This window comes from Passer domesticus, chromosome 21 (genome assembly GCF_036417665.1).
Source record: "Passer domesticus isolate bPasDom1 chromosome 21, bPasDom1.hap1, whole genome shotgun sequence".
Taxonomy (NCBI): domain Eukaryota; kingdom Metazoa; phylum Chordata; class Aves; order Passeriformes; family Passeridae; genus Passer; species Passer domesticus.
The window spans coordinates 7,483,014-7,504,094 of record NC_087494.1 but is presented as its reverse complement, the minus strand read 5'-3'; the positions used below and the strand labels follow the sequence as shown (position 1 = coordinate 7,504,094).

General features: G+C 51.0%; 2 protein-coding genes across 2 annotated transcripts in view; both read right to left on the bottom strand.

Moving 5' to 3' along the window:
* LOC135284527 (zinc finger protein OZF-like) overlaps nucleotides 1-21,081 on the bottom strand; it is a 145,567-nt gene that overhangs the window by 63,712 nt on the left and 60,774 nt on the right. The window lies entirely within an intron of this gene.
* On the bottom strand, nucleotides 1,916-2,514 carry LOC135284497 (olfactory receptor 14J1-like). The gene has a single exon (XM_064396028.1). It carries the CDS (start codon nucleotides 2,512-2,514, stop codon nucleotides 1,927-1,929), a length of 588 nt encoding a protein of 195 aa, XP_064252098.1. The 3' UTR covers nucleotides 1,916-1,926.

Here is a 21,081-nt window from a genome sequence, read left to right as displayed (position 1 = left end):
ATGGCTCCTGGCCTGGATCAGGAATGGTGTGGCTTGCAGGAGCAGGGCAGTGATTCTTCCCCTGTGCTCAGCACTGGTCAGGCAGCACCTCGAGTGCGGTATCCAGTTCTGGGCCCCCCAATTTCGGAAGGACATGGAGGGGCTGGAGCATGTCCAGAGAATGGCAACAAGGCTGGTGAGGGGTCAGGAACAAAAATCCTGTGAGGAGCAGCTGAGGGAGCTGGGATTGTTTATGCTGGAGGAGGGGAGGCCCGGGGGAGACAAGGCAGTGTCAGGGCACAGGTTGGACTTTATGATCTCTAAGAATTTTTCCAACCCGGCTGATTCTGGGATTCTCTGGAACCACCCTTGGGGCAGTTGCAGGATGAGCCCTGGGCCTCCTCTTCAGAAGCTCCAGCAGCCCAGGTGCCTCAGCTTCTCCTGCCAGCCCCAAAGCCCATCCTGTCAGTGCTGCAGAGCCTCTGCAGCTCCTCCTCATTGCCCAGAACAGGGAGCCCCACAGGCAGACACAGCAGCCCAGATGTGCCCCCCTGGCCTGGGGTGCCTCTGGCAAGGGAGCAGCAGCAGGCACTGCAGGAGCCTGCAGACAATTGCTGCAGCACTTGGAGGATGATCCTGCTGCCCAAGGGACGTTCCCATGGTGCCAAGTCAGGAACTGCAATGGGGAGTGGAGCCAGAGAGGAAAGGGCAAACAGGGATGGGCTGTTTGTAGGGCAGGGAACAGGAGTGGGCAAGAGGAAGAAATTTGTAGCAGGAAGCGTGAAGAGAGCAAAAGCGATGTAAAAAAAAAGCTCAGGGCAGTTTGGGGGTGGCTGCCAGGCAGCCCTGGCTCTGAGCAACAGTGTCTGCAGTGGCACAGGAAACTCCCAGCTAATGGGAACAAAGTTTCTGGCTGACTGCAGAGGCCAGGACAAAGCTGAGTGGTTTCCCTGGTGTCCCAGAGCCCTTGCTGGCCCCAGGGGCTGATGGCATTTGTGCTCCCTCAGGTTCATGTCCCCACAGCAGCAGCATGGGGGTGCTCCCGCCTGCTCTGTGCAATGCAAACAGGGGCTCCTGAGCCAGTGCTGCCGTGGCTGTGCCTGCAAGGATGTGGCACCTGTGTGAGCTGGGGGAGAGGCCAGGGCTGCAGAGGGGGGACGTTGTTGGCAGCTCCATGAGGATGCTCTGGGACGCTGCCCTGGGCTGTGCAGCGCACTGGGGATGGATCAGCCCCTGCTCTGCTGCTCCTTCCCGTCTCCCCCAGAGCCCTTGCAGAGCCCCAGCCATGCTGTTTGCCCCCAGCCTGCCCACGGCCAGCCTGGGGCTGCTCACCCTGGGGCTTTTCTGTGCTGAGCATTGGCCTGGCCGTGTTCTTGAGAGAGCCTGGGCAAGGAGCCTGCAGCCCCCAGGGCCTGGCCTGAGGCGTCAGCACTGCCCCAGCAGTGCCCATGGCCTGTCCCTGCTGCAGCCCCGGCACTGCCACCCCCAGGACTGTGCCCGGCCCCGAGAGCACTCAGGCCCTGCAGCAACACCAGGGCCACCAGGGCAGCGGGGCAGGGCCACGGCAGCAGCACTGGCAACACCAAGTGCTGCTGCTGCTGCTGGGCACAGCTGCTGTGCCAGCACTGAACTGCCCCAGCTCTGCACACAGACATTGCTGCTGCAGCTCCAGAGAAGGCAACAAAAGGGCATCTCTGCAGAAAACTCTGCTGGGAGATCGTGTATTTCCTTCAAAGCCTCCAGGAACGCAGCTCATCATTGATGCAGTCTATGTCAATGCCACAGGGGAGGTGGAGAGAAACAAAATGAGAAATGGCACAGAAAATGACATTTATTTGTGGTCAATACAGAAAATGTAAAACAAAGGAAAAATCTCCATAACCAAGCCAACAAGAAATATCAAAGATGACTTTTATTACAAGTAATTTCCAGAAATTGGCCAGCAGTTTAATGTCCCTGAAACCCTCCAGTCGTCAGTCTCCACACTGCAGCCTTGAGCTCCTGGTTCCTTAGGCTGTAGATGAGGGGGTTCAGGGCTGGAGGCACCACCGAGTACAGAACTGACAGGGCCAGATCCAGGGATGGGGAGGAGATGGAGGGGGGCTTCAGGTAGGTCAAAAATGAGGTGCTGATGAACAGGGAGAGCACGGCCAGGTGAGGGAGGCAGGTGGAAAAGGCTTTGTGCTGTCCCTGCTCAGAGGGGATCCTCAGCACAGCCCTGAAGATCTGCACATAGGAGAAAACAATGAACACAAAACAACCAAATAGCAAACAGGCACCAAGAGCAGGAAGCCCAAGTTCCCTGAGATAGGAGTGTGTGCAGGAGAGCTTGAGGATGTGTGGGATTTCACAGAAGAACTGGCCCAGGGCATTGCCATGGCACAGGGGCAGGGAAAATGTATTGGCCGTGTGCAGCAGTGAATAGAGAAAGGCACTGGCCCAGGCAGCTGCTGCCATGTGGGCACAAGCTCTGCTGCCCAGGAGGGTCCCGTAGTGCAGGGGTTTGCAGATGGACACGTAGCGGTTGTAGCACATGATGGTCAGGAGGGAAAACTCTGCTCCAAGGAAGAAGATAAGGAGAAATATCTGTGCAGCACATCCTGTGTAGGAGATGTTCCTGGTGTCCCAGAGGGAATTGTGCATGGCTTTGGGGACAGTGGTGCAGATGGAGCCCAGGTTGCTGAGGGCCAGGTTGAGCAGGAAGAAGAACATGGGCGTGTGCAGGTGGTGGCCGCAGGCTACGGTGCTGATGATGAGGCCGTTGCCCAGGAGGGCAGCCAGGGAGATGCCCAGCAAGAGGCAGAAGTGCAGGAGCTGCAGCTGCCGTGTGTCTGCCAATGCCAGCAGGAGGAAGTGGCTGATGGAGCTGCTGTTGGACATTTGCAGTGTTTTGGCATAAGTATCTGTAAAGAAAGTAATAATGGAATAGTTAGGTTTGGAGATGACTTTTAAATATCCCAGCACAGCTTGGGAGCATTTTCCCCCACTGCCTGCCCAGGGCTCTGCTGCCTGGAGCTGTCCCTGCCAGCAGCTGCTTCCCTGTGCCCAGGGCTGGGCCCTGCCAGTGCTGCCAGAGCCCAGCCCAGCCCTGGGGGCTCAGCTCTGCCCTGCAGACCCCTCCCAGCTCTGGCACTGCCCAGGGGCAGCTCTGGCTCTGCAGGCTGTGACGGCAGTGTCAAAGCAAACCAAGTAGGCTAGAAAAGCGACACTGATGCTGCCTGTGCTGATTTCTGTCGTTGCCTAGTTAATAACCATCTGAGAAAAAAGATTTTTACTTTTCTCACCGTGAACTGAGAGATGAATATCTGTGTGCAATTTCCCATCCAGGCAACAAGAGCTGTAGATTAAAATCGCAGCATTTTCTCTTTTATGCAGCCCCTTCTCGCTCTGGTTCTTATATAACCTCATTCAAAATGTTCTGCATTTAAATGGCATGCTGGGAGCAGTCCTGAACAATGCAGCATTCTCCCCAGAAAAGTAGAACACTTCAAAGCCTTACCAGCTGTCTCCTTCCCCCCAGATCTTGTCCCCCAGTGCTGGGAGCAGCTCCCCGGGCTGGCTGAGAGCTGTCCCTGGCAGGCAGCAGAGTCCCTGCCCCAGCACAGCGCCCTGGGCTGCAGGAGCCTGCTCTGCAGGACAGCCCTGGGCACCCCTGGCTGCTCTGCACAAGAGACAATCAGAGAATGTACTCACAGAGTCTGTAGGCATTGGGATGTTCCAGCTTTAGGAGATGGCTCCAGGAGCTGCAGTTGCATTGTCCTGCAGCCAGAGGTTCCTGTGCCAAGGGCTGGCAGTGATTCTGCCCCAGGCACTTCTCAGCACCTTCCCAGCCCTGACTGATTGAAGCTCTCTGTGCCTCTGGTCTGTGCCCGGGCTGGCTGCAGGCAGTGCCCCAGCCCTGCTGGGCTGCCACAAGAGCTGCTCATCAAGAGAAATGTGCTTTTGAAGCTCTTCTTGCTTACCAGGAGCTGCCTCTGTGCCAGGAGCCCAGCCCAGCTCAGCAGCACAGACACAGCACCAGGACTTGAATGACCCTCTGGGGCTTTGTGCTCAGGCCCTGAACATCAGTCCCTGAGAGGCAGCTGAAGAAACCTCTCCAGAACTGCAAGTCAGAATCCAACTCCAAAGTTTCTTGGACTTTTAATGGGTCCCACTGAGAGACACGACTGAGAAAGTGTCCCCAGGCCCCAGGCAAGGCAGAGAACTGGAGGCACTGATGGCAGGTGGGGACAAAGAGAAGCCAAGTCTTGGTGGCCTGGGGCACAGCAGCAGGGTCTGTGCCAGCAAGGGCTGGGAGGAGACACCTTGTCCTGAGGCCCTGGGGCCTCCTGGCACAGCCCCAGCCAGGCTGGGCACTGTCAGCCCCTTGTCCTGCCCTCAGCATCCCCCCCTAGGCCACATCCCAGTGGCCTCAAGGATCTGCTGGAAGTAGTCCCTGGGGAGCCTTGCTCAGCAATGGCCCTGGGGGCTCCTCCCTGCTCCCAGGGAATGCAGGTTTTTCAAAGGACTTTGGGTTTGGCTTTTGCTTTGGAGTCTCTGAGAGGTTTGTGCAATCATGGCCTCCAATTATCTGCTGTAATTAGTCCCTGGAGAGCCTTTGTCAGTAACAACACTCAATGGGGTTCATTAATACTTCAAGGTACTTCAGTTATTTTAAGGTACTCGGTGTTTCCCTTTTGATACACACTCTGTGAGAGGTCTGTGAAATCATGGCCCCAATTATCTGCTTTAATGAGTCTCCTGAGAGCTTTGTACTGACACTCAGTGGGGCTCATTAATACTTTGAGATACTCAAGGTTTTTAAAGTACTTTGAATTTTCCTTTTCACACTGAGGCTTTGAGAAGTTTGTGTGCCATCCTGGCTTCCAGTTCTCTTCTCCAATAAGTCCATGATCAGCCTGTGTTGGGGATTAGTAGGAGCCATTCATGACTTGACATACCTGGGGTTTTCTTCTGACTTGGACTCCTGGAAAGGTTTGTGCAATCTCCTCTCAGGCCCTGACGTTCCAGGGCTCAGCTCCAAATGCACCATGGGGCTTATTAGCATCAAGCAAGTCCTGACAAACCATGGCTCTGCCTTGATTTCCCTCTGCTCTAGTGCTGTTCATCAGGAAGATTTCCTTCTGCAGAAATATTTCAAAGATCTTCTAGGAAATATGTACTCCTATTTTGAAGGATATCTTTTATTACTTTTCTTATTATAGAAGAGGTGATTAAAGCAATCTGTGACTGATATTGATCCAGGGACTCTGCTAAGGAGGTCTGGCCTGGTCAGAGAAGCTGTGCCTTGAGCTCTGACCCAGTGTGGACAACCTTGCTCCACATTCCCCAACCCCATCCTGTCTCTCCTCACTCACTTGGGATCTGCTTTGCTTGGAGATCTGACTGCACACAGCCAAAGAGGGTTTTGTCTTTATAATTCTTTGAAGCAATCTAAAACTCTTGAGTTTCTCTGTTGAAAACATAGACCCTCCACAAGACTGTGCCAAGCCCAAGGTGCCACCAAGGTGCCACCAAGGCCACTCCAGGCCTGCCCTGGGCCAGCTGTGAGGGTGGATCATCATCCCAACCTGCACTGGGCCATTGCAAAAAGCAAAATTCTGCTTAGTTTGATGTTGATTTCTGTTAGGGACCGGATACCCCCCTACCCCAGAGACAATATTTTCTAAAATCTCCTTGTTGACCACACCGGAAACATATTTTTGGGCCCTGTAATTGTTGCTGGGGCCCCTTAAAGGGGAATGGCATGGCCACTAGGGCCTCTGCAACTCCTTGCCCAATGGCCTGGGCTTTTACAGCCACTACGTGTTCTGTGGTCCTGAGGCAATTACAGCCTCAATCATCTGCAGGAGTGTGGGTTCCATCTCTAGTGGAAGGGCACGCAGCCCTTTCTTACATTCCAGGTTGGCATTGGCTACCCCCAGTGATTTTAGTAATTCGTTTTGAGTCTTTTCATCCCGGACTTGTTTCTCTACTGCCTGTTTAAGGCGATCAATCAATTTCATGCAGGGCTCTCTGGGTTCTTGTCTTATGTTTACATAAGACAAACTGGGGGTGCTACCATCCGGTACCTGGATTAAAGCTTTCAAAGCCATCTCTTTTATATCATCCAATACTTCTCTGGGGATACCTGCTGCTTGATCATCTGGCAGGCTGTGTTGTCCTTTTCCAGCTAGATGGCTGATTGTCAATTGCGCCCTTGCCTCATTATTAGCATAGTCTGCTATTAATTGATTTAGTAAACACTTCCATCCCCCTTTCCCACAGGGTGTATTCTGTAGGTGATAAAAACATGGTCATAATATATTTTAAATCAGAGGGGGTTACACGTGCTGTAAACATGGCCCTCATTAGGCCATTAAAACAAGGTGAGTTCTGCCTCTAGTCTTTAGCTGCCCTGCACAGCTCCTTGATTTCCCCATAAACCAATGGCTAACACCTGGGATTCTGCTCCCTTCTTTCATAATGACCTGGGCAATGAGGAGTTTCAAGACTATTTGCCAGTCTCCTTTCTTAACTGCTTCCTTCCAGATCCTTTCCCAGGGATCTTCTAGGGTTGAGGGGAGAGGTGGCTCTGGGGAATCCAAACTGTCTTCTGGGGAGGAAGAATAACTTGAGGAGAAACACTTGGATTAGAAATAGTGTGACAGTTTTGCTTAGTATCCTTGACCATGGGGTTTATATTGTTGCCGGAGGGTGAGTAAAGGGCGCTGCCATTTTGTCATTTTCTGGAGCGGTGGCCCAGGGTGGAGGTGGAATGAATGACAGTGGAGGCGTGACCTGCAGGCACAGGGGTGGAGTCTGGAGGTTCATTCAGAGTGGAAGAGAAGGTTGTGGTAGCAGGAAGTGGAGGAGCCAAGATGGAGGGAGGATGGTCAGGCTCCCGAGCCACATTCGGGCTTCTTCCATCTTGGGTCTCCAGGGCACAATGCTCCAAGACAGCGTGGCCATTGCCATCTTGCACCATCATGGAAAGTCCAAGAAAGGCAGGTTTCAGGGGAGGTCCCGGGTTAGGGAAAACTAGATGGATCAAGTTTTCGACACACAGCTTGCTGGTGAAGGGTCTCAAGGATGGTGTAGAAGAAGGGGAACATGCGGGGTGCAATGGGGTCCCTTTTGATTGAAAGGTTGTACAATTTAAATCCCACAGAGTCTCAAAATTCAGTGGTATGGATTTTGTCAGCAGAGGTGACTGGAAAATTTTTAATGATCCACCTCACAATTGATTTTAATTTCTTCTTTGAAAATATTTTGTCATGATCAGTGAGAATTAGCTTAAAGTGTCCATATAAGCTCCTTTCTACTTTGGACAACTGACCACCCACTTTTCTCCTTCTCCACTTTGGGGGGAACAGCCACCGGAACGCCCCAAATCAATTATGGGATGTGGATCCATATTTTAAAAACACGGTGGCAAAATAGGCGATAAATATCCTGCATTTTCCCAAACCCACCTGCAATCCTCCACAGGAGGAAACCGTCATCATCCCCACCAATGCTGGCTCAGGTCCCTCGAAGTGATGGGAAATCCACCGGGCCAGGCACAATCCACAATCCTGGGGAGCACTGGCTTATCTCTCAGCTAACCTCAGCTGACACAACTGAATGTCAGGGTCCCTGCTCAGGGGTCAGATGTCACAGTGAGTGTGGCTGAGACAAACCCCTCTGGTTCCCTGACTTCAGGGCATGGGTGGCAAAAATGAAAAGGAGTGGGTTCAATGGAGTTACCCTAAAAGAACTTCACTAACAGAGTGAAAAACAAAAAACATGGAGAAGTTGAGCCCAGTTCGAAGGGCAGGATCCAAAGTCCTGAGATAAAGGGGAAGCAACAACATATACGCTTGGGGCTAGAGAATAGAATAATACCATATAGGGGAAATAAGTAACCAGTAGGGAAGCAGAACTTGGACAACTTAACATAACAACACTAAAGGCTTATGGGAGAACTCCCAAGCTCATCCTAAGTTAAATAAATTATTCCCAGGGCTTGAACCTCATGCCGGGTTCTTTCACGGTAAAATCTGCCTGACTCTGAGTTACAGCCGGGCTAACTCCCACACTGCTGCTTTGCACTGGCCCCTTGGGACCATGGGGCCCAACAGAGCCACAGTGATGTCCTTGGTTCCACAAGGCTCCACAATGTCACAATGGTCCCTTGGATCCATGGTGCTCTGCAGTGTCACAATGGCCATTGCATTTCACAAGACCACAAAGTGTCACATTGGTCTGCATAAGAAGGAAACCACAGAACCCTCATGTTTCAGGAGCTGATGAACGGCAGCCACCAGAGGCCAAGGCAAGCCTGACCTGTCTGTCCTGTCTGGGAGAAACCCTTAGATATTCAAAATTATGAATGTGGAATCCCAATTTCAGACATTTGTGCCTGCAGAAGGAGGATTTTTTTCCATAAAAAGAAAAGCATAGAGCACTTTCCAGTGTTTGGAAAACAGGTCAGTGCTGGCCCTCAGGAGTTAAAGACCAGCCAGATCTGTCTCTTCTGGCAGCTTTTGTCTGGCAGCAATCCTTGGATACACAGAAATGTGGAGGTGGAATCATAATTTTGCCCATGGATATCTGGAAAAGATGGACAGTTCTTTTCCATACAAAGGAAAGCCCAGAGCCCCAGTGTTTCAGGGGCAGATGGGAGCGGCCTTCCACATTCCAAGGTCAGCCAGACCTGTCAGGTGACTCCTGGGAGGCCAAGGCAGCCAGACCTATTTTGTGTTCTCTTGGTTCCATAGGGCCCTGTAGTGTCACAATGGCTCTATGCTTCCATGAAGTCTTGCAACATCACAGTGGTTCTCTTGCTTCCGTGATGTCCTGTGGCATCATAATGGCCCCTTGGTTACACAAGTGCTTAAGGATCTTAATGGTCTCCATGGTTCCCAAAGGCCCCATAGTGTCATAATGGTGTTTGTGTTCCATGAAGCCCTGCTGTGTCACCATGGCCCCTTGGTTCTGTTGGGGCCCAGTAGTGCAACAATGGTTCCACAGCTTCCCACAGTGTCACAATGACCCCTTCCCTCCATGAGGCCCTGCAGGGTCACAATGGCTCTTTGGTTCCCTGGGGCCCCAGAGTGTCACAATGATTCCATGGGGCCTTGCAGTGCCACAATGGTCTCCATGGATCCATGGTGCCCCACAGGATCACAAAGGCCCTTTGGCTCCATGAGGCCCTGAAATGCAACAATGGCCTCTTGGTTCCACAAAGCCCTGCTGCTTCACACTGACCCCTTGGGACCATGCAGCCCAACAGAGCCACAGTGCTGTCCTTGGTTCTGTGAGGCTCCCGAGTGTCACAATGGTCCCTTGGATCCATGGTGCTCTGCAGTGTCACAATGCCCCTGCATTTCACAAGACCCCAAAGTGTCACAATGATCCCATGGTTCCTCAAGATCCCACAGTGTCACAATGATCCCATGGTTCCTCAAGATCCCACAGTGTCACAATGATCCCCTTGGTTCCACAAGTTCCTACAGTGTAACAATGCCCTTTGGCTCCACAACGTCCCACAGTGTCTCAGTGGTCTCCATAGGAAGAAAACAGCTGAGCCCCAGGGGCAGATGAGAGGCAGTCACCAGAGGCCAAGGCCAGCCAGACTTGACTGTATTGGCAGATTTTGTCTGGGAGAAAGCCTTGGATATAGGAAATTTTAGAGGTGGAATCCTAATTTAAGCCATGGGAGCCTAGACAAGAAAGATAGTTCTTTTCCATAGGAAGGAAAGCACGGAGCCCCAGTGCTTCACAGTCAGATGGGAAGTGGCCCTTGTCATGTCAAATTCAGCGGGACCTGTCAGACAGGCCCCAGGAGGCCAAAGCAGGCAGACCTGTTCCATGTTCCGCTGATATCATGGGTCCCCACACCATCACAATGGTCTCCTTGATTCCATGAAGTCTGGCAATGTCACAATGGCTTCTTGGTTTCATGAGCCCCAACAGAGTCACAGTGGTCCCTTGGCTCCATGCGGCCCTGCTGTGTCACAATGGCTCCTTGTTTCTATGGGCCCCACAGTTTGATCATTGACCCTTGCTTGCACAGGGTCCTGAACTGCACAACGGTTTCCTTGATTCCATGAAGTTCCACAGTCTCACCATAGTTTCCTTGGACCCGCATTGTCACAAGTGACCCTTGGTTCCATGAGGTTCTGTAGTGTCACCATGGTCGCTGTCAGAGTCTGGATGAGATCGATGTCCCGAGACACCTTGGGATGCTCAGAATGCCCGTGTGGGTCCAGGGCTGGGTCAGGCCTTGGTTTGTGGTGGGACAGAGCCCCGGCCCCAGCCCTGGCAGAGCTGTCAATCACACAGCAGGGGCGGTGCTATCCCAGCTGTGATTGGCAGCAGAGCAGATGTTGATGGGACAGGAGCCCTGCGGGGCTGGCAGGGACCTGCAGCTTGCAAGGTGCTCTGCTCTCCCTCAGGTGCTCTCGGAGAGATCCAATCCCAGCTGGGCACCTCAGGGCACAAGTGGCACTGCCTGTTCATGGGCACACAGCTGATGTCTGCCTGGAAAGGGGCACAGGTTTTAATACCTGTTAGTTTCATAATATACCAGAAAATATTTCTTATCTGGATTACATGAGTACTTATAAGAAATGGCAAAGTTTTCCCACCAGGAACAGGAGTTTTCTGGATCTCATGGATACTTCTCCTGATGGCAGGAGAAAAAATACTGATCTTCCCCTCTACCTTTGCCAGCAACATTCACTCTAGTATTTCACGGCCCTCTTCCTTCAGGTGTTTCCAGCTCTCCTAGTTAAATGGCCGTGTCTAAGGACATCTCTTCATTTAGAGCAGCTGGATCTATGTCCTTCCCCTGGTTCCCAGATTTCCTCCTGCAGCTATTCTCTGGTTATTCCAATGTGTCTCCCTTGACTGGCCTCATGCTTTGCGCATCAGGGAGTTGCCCAATTTTTCAAAACTTTAAATACCTTCTTAGTCAGCATCTTAGTTTTGTTTTTATCTTTTATATCATCTCTTCCTATGTCTCTGTCTAAAATCCTTTCTGTATGGCAATCCCTTGTGGATGGTGGACATGTCAGATGTTGCTGTCACAGGGAGCTCAGGGAAGGGTTTTCATGTTTATTAAATTATTAAATTTTATCATGTTCACATTTTTTATATTGGCCATGAAGAGAAACCTTTCTGTGCCTCTGAGTCTCACCGGTTCCTGGTCCCCCAAAGGACACAAAACTGATGAGTTGTGGTTCCCACGCCAGTGGCTGCACTTGGACCTCCCTCCATAGCCAGAGCAGAGCTCCCTTGTTCCAGAAAGTGCCTAGCAAAGGAGGGATGAAGGAAACAGGACAGGCTGTGGGGATCAGGGTCAGGGCAGAGCCAGAGAGAAGAATGACTTCTGCATTTGATGGAGCTGTGCCTTCCCTTGGCTTTGCTGGCTGACAATCAATGAACATCCCTCTGTGTCTCGGGCAGCTCCTTCTCCAAGGAAAGCAGGTGGGAGTTGGAGCCAAGGAGCTGAAAGCTGCAGGTGCAGCCTGGGCTGGAGGGAGCTGAGATTTGCACAAGGCTGCTCTGAGTGCCAGGGCTTGGATGGGGGAAATGGTGGGGTGGGGGTAGGGACAGAGTCTGATTGATTGTCAGCCATGAAGGGTCTTGATTTTCATATCTATTCAGACTGCATGAGGAGGTACTTGGATTCAGTGCCAATTGGAGACTGCATATATCAGTTTATTAAGAGGAAAAAAACCTAAACAGGACCTGAAAAAATGTTTTCTCACAGTTTTTTAAAATAGACTATATTGAGTTTGAATTGGCTTCTGAAACCTGTGTAATTAGCCAGAAATTATTTGAAATCTAAAATCAAATTAGTCCCAGAGGCTTGGCTTGTTAAGGCGTTCTGAATGTGAATGAGCCCTGGGACACTGAATTCCTGCACTGAAAGGCTGAAGGCTGAACAAGCCTCTGCAGCAGTGAAATGCAGCAGCAGCCTCCAAGTTGCTGAGGATGTTAGCAGCCCCCACTGAGGCCATCCCTGCCCAGAGACCGTAGGGGAATGGGCAGACAAGGAGAGGGTCCCTGGGGCTGGGCCAGCAGAACTCAGAGGCACCAGCGGCTCCAGCTGGGCAATGGAGTGTGGAATGTGGCTGGGAAAGCCCTGCCTGGGCTGTGCCAAGCAGGACAGACAAGCCCTGACTCCCATCCTCCAAACACCTCTCTCAGTGAGACTTTAAAAGGAATTACAATTGTTTGTGTACCGTGAGTTGGACTCACTGGAGAAATACTGACAAGAGATTATCAGGAGCTCAAATTAATAAAATAGCTTTTACTGCGCACTTTATAAAATCAGAGAAACTTTAGTAAAAGGTTTATTATCATATTATAGTTGTTTGGGTTTGTTAATGTAAGATTTTCTAATTTTGAGGTTTCTTAGTTAATGTATTGATGAGTGTGGTGGGTTTTATTGTCGGTTAATTATTTATGGGGTTTTTTTTTTGTGAAATTGGATTAGGAGAAAGGTAAAGAAGGTTTCAAATTTTAAGTGGATATAAAGAAAATTTTATTATAAGTAAATAAAGGAAAAATGTAGTAAGAATTCAAATAAACTCTTTAGAACACTTTTTTGCTTTAGACCTTTTTTTTTACTGACTGTTTAAAAATGAAACTTAAAATTTCTAGTTAGTTTATTCTTTCTAGAATAGTCTTTTTTAGTTTTCCTAGGGAGAGAAATTTTTCTTGTTAAGGTTTGGTGATTTGCTTTACAAGAGGAAAAACTAGATTTTTTGTGGCTCTTAATTTTGTCATGGATAACAGTTGTCTGGGGAACTTTGTTATTGTGAAGTTGGTTTTATTGCTACAAGGTTTTTTTACAGCTTGTTGATGGGCCATGTTGACGTATGGGGTACTGTTTTAAAGATGAGTTCCTTAAAGGTAAAAGTTTTTATTACTTACTTTTAAAATTACTTATATGTCTGGGAATAGAGATCTTCTCTTGGGGGTACTGGACTACTTTTTTTCTGTTTAAACTTTTGATGAAATTACAGTTATTTTAACATTTGTTTATTTGAATATGCAGGTTTTTGTTTGATATTAATTTATTTTTTTATAGTTTTATGTGTTATAAAGAAAAAGAGATTTTTCTCCATAGTTTATAAGATTATTTTCTTTTTAAGATTAAGGTATCTTTTCTGTTTTTTGTTTTTTTTTTTTTTTTTTGTTTTTTTTGTTTTTTTTTTTTTTTATTTGGGATTTAAATTCTTCTTTACTGACTTTGATGGTTTCATGTTGTTTTTTTATATGCTTCTATTTTGTTTTGGGGTCTTTTTTTTTTTTTTTTACTCGAGGGAGGATTGAAGTATTGAAAGGATTAACACCTGACCTGCTGGTAACTTCTGGTGGGAGTTGTGCTTGGGTTGTGTTAGGACTGGTTTTATGGTTGGTTTTTGGGGTTTTTTGTGTTTAATTTTAGTTGTAGGGTTATTTTGTATGGGTTCTAGTTTGTAGGTGTTTGGTTTTAGTTGTGTTGGGGGAGGGCACTTGATGGTAATCTTTTAACAAATTCAATTGACCTATCTGGGCAAAGCTGAATTGGACAGCCTGCAAGGGTGATGGGTTTTTCTTAATGGTGTAGTATAGTATACTAAAGTGATTGATCAGCCTTCTGGAATAATGGAGTTGTCAATGCTAATTATTAATTACCCAGCAGGAACCCATGCTATGATAAAGCACAGAGCCTTTCCCAGTGTTTTGGGGACAGGTGAGAGGTGACCGTCATGAAACCATTGCCGGCCAGACTTGACCTGGCAATATTCTTATACGAACAATCCCTAAATATAAGGAAATTTGGAGGTGAAATCCCAATTGTGGCCGTATGTTCCTGGAGGAGAAGGAGAGTTCTTTACCACACAGAGCACCAGTGTTTCAGCAGCAGATAAGATGTGACATACCAAGGTCAGCTGGACCAGTCAGGCAGTCTACAGGAGGCCAAACCAGCCAGAGCTGTTCTGTGTCGCCTTGGTTCTATGGGGCCCCATAGTGTCACAATGACACCTTGGTTACACGAGGCCTTGCAGTGTCACAATGGTGCCTTGAATCCATGGGGCCCCGCAGTGTCATAATGATGCCTTGATTCCATGGGGTTCAGCAGGGTCACATTGGCCCCTTGGTTCAGTGAGGTCACACAATGTCAGAATGGACCCTAGGTTCCACCAGACCCCATTGTGTCACAATGGTCCCAATGATTCCATGGGACCTTGCAGTGTCGCAATGGTCTCCTTGGATCCACAGGCCCTGCAATGGCACGTGGCTTCTCTGTTCCATGAGCCCTGATGTGTCACAATGGACCTTTGGACCCTGGGGGTTTGCAGTGTCACAATGGTCGCCTTTGCCTCCACAATGTCACAATGGAGCGTTGATGACAGGAAGCCCCTCTGTGTCACCCTGGAGCTTTGGTTCCATGCAGCCCTGCAGCGTCACAATGGTCTCCTTTGGCTCCACAGTGTCACAATGGATCACTGATGGCACAAGGCCTCACAATGTCACAGTGGACCTTTGGTTGCATGCAGCCCTGCAGTGTCACAAAGGCCTCTGTTTCACAAGGCCCCACAGTATCACAATGGTCCTCTTGGTTCTGTGGGGATCCGCAGTGTCACAATGGTCTCACAGCGTCACAAAGCTTTGCTTATTCCACGGGGCCTCATAGTGTCACAATGGTCTCCATGATCCCATAAGTCCCCTCAATGTCACATTGGCCCCCTGGTTCCATGAGGCTGTGAAGAGTCTTAATGGTCTGTCCATGGTTCTATGAGGCCTTGCAAAGTCACAATTATCTCCACAATTTTCCATGATGTCCCATAGTGTCACCATGGTACCTTGGTCTCACAGGGCCCCACAGTGTCACCATGGTCCCTTGGTGTCACAGGGCCCCACAGTGTCACCATGGTCCCTTGGTCTCAGAGGGCCCCACAGTGTCACCATGGTCCCTTGCTTCCATGGGCCCTGTGCTGCTGCATTCCCCCCTCCCCTTCTCAGCCCGCCCTGCCAGCTCAGAAATGCTCCTTGGGCCTCAGCCTTGGCCAACAGCCCCTGGGCTCAGCTCCTCTGCAGCTCAGCACAAACACTGTCTGCTCCAGGCACTGCTGCTGCCCAACCAGCTCCTGGTTGCTGTAGGAGCAGCCCTGGGAACTGCTTTTGTTCCCTCAGTGGCACAACATGCCTGTTCTCACACTGCCAAAGAAAGCTGTTGATGCCAAGTGCGGCCAGGATGAACCATTGCTGTGACTGCAGCCCCTCTCTTGGGGCCCTACAAACAGCGCTGCAAAAGGAGCCCCTTGGAGCTCTCCTGGGCCAGCGACTCCCTTTGAGTGGGGCCTCTCCCAGCCGGGAACTCTCCCGTTTGCTGCACTCGGGGATCCTGAACAACGAGGGAGCCTGGGCCGATCCCCCCACTCCTCCAGGCTCAACCCTTCACCCGCTGGGGAGATGCCAAAGCATCCACAGGGAGCATTTCCTGCCCTCGGGGGAATTTGTCACAGGTGCCTTGCACTGACTCTTTGTGTCTGTGTGCACACAGGAGTGCCTGTGCTGGGGAAATGTGGCAGAAATGCTGCTCTCGGAGGGGTTAGAGTGCCTTGGATAGCTGAGTCAGTCAGGCCTGTAAGTAAAGTTAGGTCACGAGGTCTAAGCTAAGGTAAATGCTTCTAAGAGGTTTTCTTTTGCTAAGTTGTTAGGTTTAATTTATTAGCTAAGATAACTATTGTTAATTGTTATTCCACTGTTAAATTATTGAGGCATAGGTTATAAATGAGGTTAAAGACTGTTAAGTGTTGTTCTTTTGCTAAATTGTGAAGTTTAGGGTAGAAGTTAAGGCGAAAGTATAAATTAAGTCCTGTTAAGTTTGAGCTCTGTTCAGCTTTTAGATCATATTCCTTTTATCCTTGCCCTCACTGTCCTTGTGTCACACACACACCTACACAGGGACAGTTCTTGGTTCATTTCTGCTTTATTTGCCTGGACTTGGTTTGGGTTTTGTTGTTGCTTTGTTTCTTTGGTGTGCCTGAAATGTCCAGTCAGGAGCAGAGTGACTCTTGCCAAGGAACTTTGTGGTGCTGTCACTTAATATTAAATCTGGTTGTTGCTGATCCCTTGCTGGGGATTTTTTCAGCGCTCTCAAGCACTTGTTCGTAACAGGGTGAAGGAGCCCTGGCCCAGGCTCTGACCCTGGGGGACACGGGGACGCTGCCGGGGGGTCCCTGTCCCCCTGTCCCACCCCCAGGGCCCCGGCCCCCCGTCCCCGTGCCAGGCTCTGGGGTCGATCTCGTGGAACATCCTCTGGGGGAGGCTGCGGCGCCGGGGACGGGGGGACCCGGGGGGACAGGGGACCCCACTGTGCACGAGCAGCATTGGACTGCTCTGGGGGAACTGTGAGGGGGGCTGGGGTAGAGTGACCTCCCCAGTGACCTCACACAGCCCCGTGATGTCACACGGCCCCTATGATGTCACACAGCCCCTGTGATGTCACACAGCCCCTTTGTGATGACACAACCCTCATTATGATGTCACAGGCCTCATTATGATGTCACAGTTAATCTTGTGATATTACACATCCTACCCTGGGATGTCACACAGCCATTCTGTGAAGTCACATCCCCTCTGTGATGTCACACAGATACCCTGTGATGGCAGAACCCATTCTATGATGACACAGCCTATGATGTCACAGACCCTACTCTGTGATGTCACAGGCAACTCAGTGATGACACACACAACTGCTCTGTGATGTCACAGCCTGCTCTGTGATGTCACAAAGCCCCCTCATGATATCACAGGGCCAGTGCTAGGATATCACTCTGTGATACCAAAAAGCTGCTCTGTGATGTCACATCTGGCTCTATGATGTTACTCAGTCACGCAGTGATGTCACAACCCACTCTCTGATGTCACAGAGCCACCTTCCATGATGGCAGAGGCTACTCCATGGCCTCACACCCTACTCTATGTCATTACAGACAGCTCTGTAATGTCACAAGCCCCTCAGTGATGTCACAAAACCCTCTCTGTGATACAATATTGCCACTCTGTAGTGTCACAGCACACACTGTGACCTCACAGCCTGCTCAATGATGTCGCACAGCCATGCCATGATGTCACAGCCTGCTCTGTGATGTCACACAGTCCCCTCTATGATGCTGTAGTTGCTAGATGACGTCACACAACAAACTCTGTGATGTCATAGCCCAACCTGTGACCTCACACAGCCCACTCTGTGCTGTCACACAGCCCCTGGCTGACATCACAGCTGCTCTGTGCCTCTAGGACACAGCCACAGAGGTGCCGCTGGTAAACAGCCCCCTCTGGGACATCCCCCAGCCCCTGCCAGTGCTGAGCCCCTGTCAGCTCTGGCTGTGCCCTGCTGCTGTCCCTGAGCTGCCCTGGCAGTGCCCCAGCCCTGCTGGGCTGTGCCCAGGAGCTGCTCCTGGCCAGAGCTGTCTCTCTGCAGCGCTGCCCTTGCCAGGAGCTGCCTCTGGGCCAGGAGCCCAGCCCAGCTCAGCAGCACAGACACAGCACCAGGACTTTAATGACCCTCTGGGGATTGGGTGCTCTTTGCATCAGACTCAGTCCCTTGGAGTGTGCTCAGAGAACTTCTCAGGGACTCAAAAAGAGAATGAAACACTGAAGTTTCTCATACTTTAAATAGATCCTTCTGAGGGACAGGACTGAGAAAGTGTTCCCAGGTTGAAGCCAGAGAACAACACTGGAGGCGGTGATGACAGGTGGGGAGAAGCGAGGAAAAGATGTCTGTGATGCTGAGCAATCCTGTGCCTCTGTCCTTGCAGGCTGTCGTCATCCCCCAGCTGCCCCACCTGGCTGGCCCCTTCCTTTGCTGACAGCTCTGCCTCCTGCCTGCCTCTGCCTGCCCACACAAAGCCTTGGGCTGCTCCAGGCTCCTTCTGGGGGATGTGTTGCACCACAGCCCTTCCCTGGCAGGGAAATTCCTTTCTCCTGCTGTCCAGTCTGGGCCTCCCCAGCTGCCCTTGGTGCCATTATCTCTTTCTCAGGATCATTCCCACTATGAAGAAAAGCTCCAGCCTCTCTGAAACCACCCTTCAATCCCTCCCATGCTACTCCTGTTCTGTCCTCAGTCTCCACACCACTGAGCCCAGAGCCATCAGCCTCCTCCCGCTGGTTATGTGATAACGCCTCCAAACCCCATCTTGGGAGATTTTTGGGTCCTCTCCAAAGTCTGTGAAAATGGAAGAATAGTGGTCAAAGGTATTTTTTCCCAAATCTTGCAGTGACCAAACAGGGGCCAGTATCTCTGAAATGAATGAGGGTGGATTTACATTTGTTAGAAGGAGGAAATATTTTACAATGATGAGAAGGGCACAAAACTGCAATTGTTTTTCCAGAGAAGTGGATTCCTCATCCCAGGAATTATCCAAGAGCAGGAATTTTGTGCAACCTGATTCAGTGAAACCCTCTCATCCCCAAGGACAGAATTCCTGTTGTGTGGGTTCTCTGATGTGCTGGGTGCCCTCACAACGCTTCTGGCCAGAATGTCTGCTGAGGGCAGCCAGGCTGCTGCAGGGGCAGTGACCTCACAGCCATCACCATGGCAGCCCTGTGCCCTGGCCTGGCTCTCCCCTTTCCTCTGCCCCTGCCTTGTCTCTGCTGGCATGAAGAGTTTTGTCATCAATATCTTGTCCCCAAGGTTCTGGGGCCTATGGCTTCCCAGGCAGGCTCCTGGAGCACAAGTGGCTTTTCAGAGCCCAGGCAGAAATGAGCCCTGAGGCAGCAGCTCTGCAGTGCTGGCCACCAGGCCGGGCTGCCAAGGGAGGCTTCTGGCCATGCCCTGCAAGCAGCTGCTGCTGCCAAGGTGCCTTTGGTGCCTCAGGCTCTGCCTGGCACAGCTCCCAGCACGGCACTCTGCCCTTGTGCCCGAGCCCTTCCCTGTGCTGGGGCTGGCCTGGGGCTTTTCCTGCAGCGGGACCTGCCCTGCTCCTGGCACAGGAAAGGCAGTTCCTGCTGGAGCAGGAGGCTCTGCCTGCAATGGGCTCCAACAACTCCAGCCAGGCCCTGTTGACTTCAAAATTGCTTCCTAGAGCAGAATATTCTAATAATTGTTATTGAACCTATACTGTGGAGTAAATAACTTTTTTTTAAAAAATTTACTCTGTGGTGTAAATAAGCCATTGTGTCTAATGATGATCAGAATCAATCAGAGCTGTATTTATATAAATATATGTGGTGTTCCATCATTAATCCAGTGGGACAAATTGCGTTAAAGTTCAATTTCACCTGTCCAATCTTTTACAACTTTTGGCACAGTCTGGGGCAGGGATTGGATCCAGCTGCTCCCAGTCTCCTGTATTAAAAGGAATTTTAGAAGACTAGGGGCCCTGCAGGGGTATGAGGATCCATGGTGGGTGGGTGTTGGGTGTCATTTCTCCATGTCATGACTCAGCAGGGATTTCTCCAATAAAGAAATAAAGCTTTTGCCTGAAGCTCCCACTCTGCCCATGACAGGAACCCCTATGAGTGTCTGGGACATCCCGGCTCCTTGGCAGCCTGGGGACTCCTGGGATGTCACCGTGGAGCCCCCGTGAGTGCCTGTGACAGATCGGTGCCTTTGCAGCCCAAGGTCCCCTGGGATGTCACCATGGAATGGCTGTGACTGCCTCTGACCACAGGGCTCTTTACCATCTCCAGAAACCCCTGGGAGGTGTCCATGGAGCCCCTGTCTCTGCCTGTGACATTCCAGCTTTTGAACAGCCTGGAGACTCTTGGAAAGTCCCCATGGAACCCCTCTGATGGCCTGAGACAAATTGGTTGCTTAGCAGGCAACCATCACCAAGACCCTGTTACTATGATCAGTTTCCATGGCAACCATCCCCAGCCCCCTGTTGCTATGGTCAGTTTCCATGGCAACCATCCCCAGCCCCCTGTTGCCATGCTCAGTCCCTTGGCAGCTCCATGCAGACCCCATGCCAGGGGTGGTTGCCATGGACACCAGCTCAGGCCTGCAGCCAGAGCCCGTTGCCATGGCAACCATTGGCAGCCCCATCCCCAGGGTCCTGGGATCCCAGATCCACAGAATTGGCTGAGCTGGGAGGGACCCATCAGGATCCTGGAGTCCAAGTGCTGGCCCTGCACAGGACACCCCAACAATGCCAGCCAGGGCCTGGCAGCGCTGGCCAAACGCTGCTGGAGCTCAGAGAGCCCTGGAGCTGGGACCCTTCCCTGGGGAGCCTGGGCACTGCCCCAGCAGCCTCTGGGGAAAAACCTTTTCCTGAGATCCAACCAGAGCCTGCCCCAACTCAGCTGCAGCCGTTCCCTCCTGTCCCTGGGCACCAGAGGGAAGAGGTTCCCACAGCCCCAGCCAGGGACCCACTCCCAAGGCTGTTGCCATGGCCACCAGGGCTGGGACCAGCTGGGATGCTCGATTTCCACAGACTGGGTTTAGGAATTGGATTCCCCAATTCTGTGCTCTTGCTAAAACCGCTCGTTCCCTTTCCCACCACCCATGGAGAGCAGAAAAGGCAAAGATCCTGGGCTGAGCTAAGAACAATTTACTGTGAACAGCGGCAAGATAAGGAACAAACAGGAACAGCAACAATATTGATAGCTGGAATTAACCTACATATTTTGTTATGTAAAATTAAATTAAAATTAAATACGCCAAGTAGGGAGTGTTTCCAGAGCCAAAATTGCCAATGACCCTGAGCTTGCATGGCCTCTTTGTGGGCAGCTGGATCCCGCACCAGAGGCTGCAAGAGTTTAAATGGTTCAGCCATTCACATACCTGGGAGAAGCTGAAGGACAAACTTCACAGGAACCCTCTTGTTGCCAATGACAAAGCGGTCAAAGCGTTTCAGCTGCAGGGAGCAGCTCAGGTGTTCCAAGATGTGCCACAGCCACTGCAGGAAATCCCAGCTGCGCCACCATGACAGGGGTGTGGTGTGGAGGAGGTGCATCCCAACCCTCTTCCAGGCAGGGCTGGAAAAGCCTGTGCCTGTCACAGTTTTGGGACAGACAGGCAACTTGACACTCCATGCAGCAAGAGCCAATGTTTATTGAAGGGCAGCCCCTTTTGTAGGGGATTCAAATTTCCCACTCATGCAGAAGTGACGACAAAGGTTTCAACTC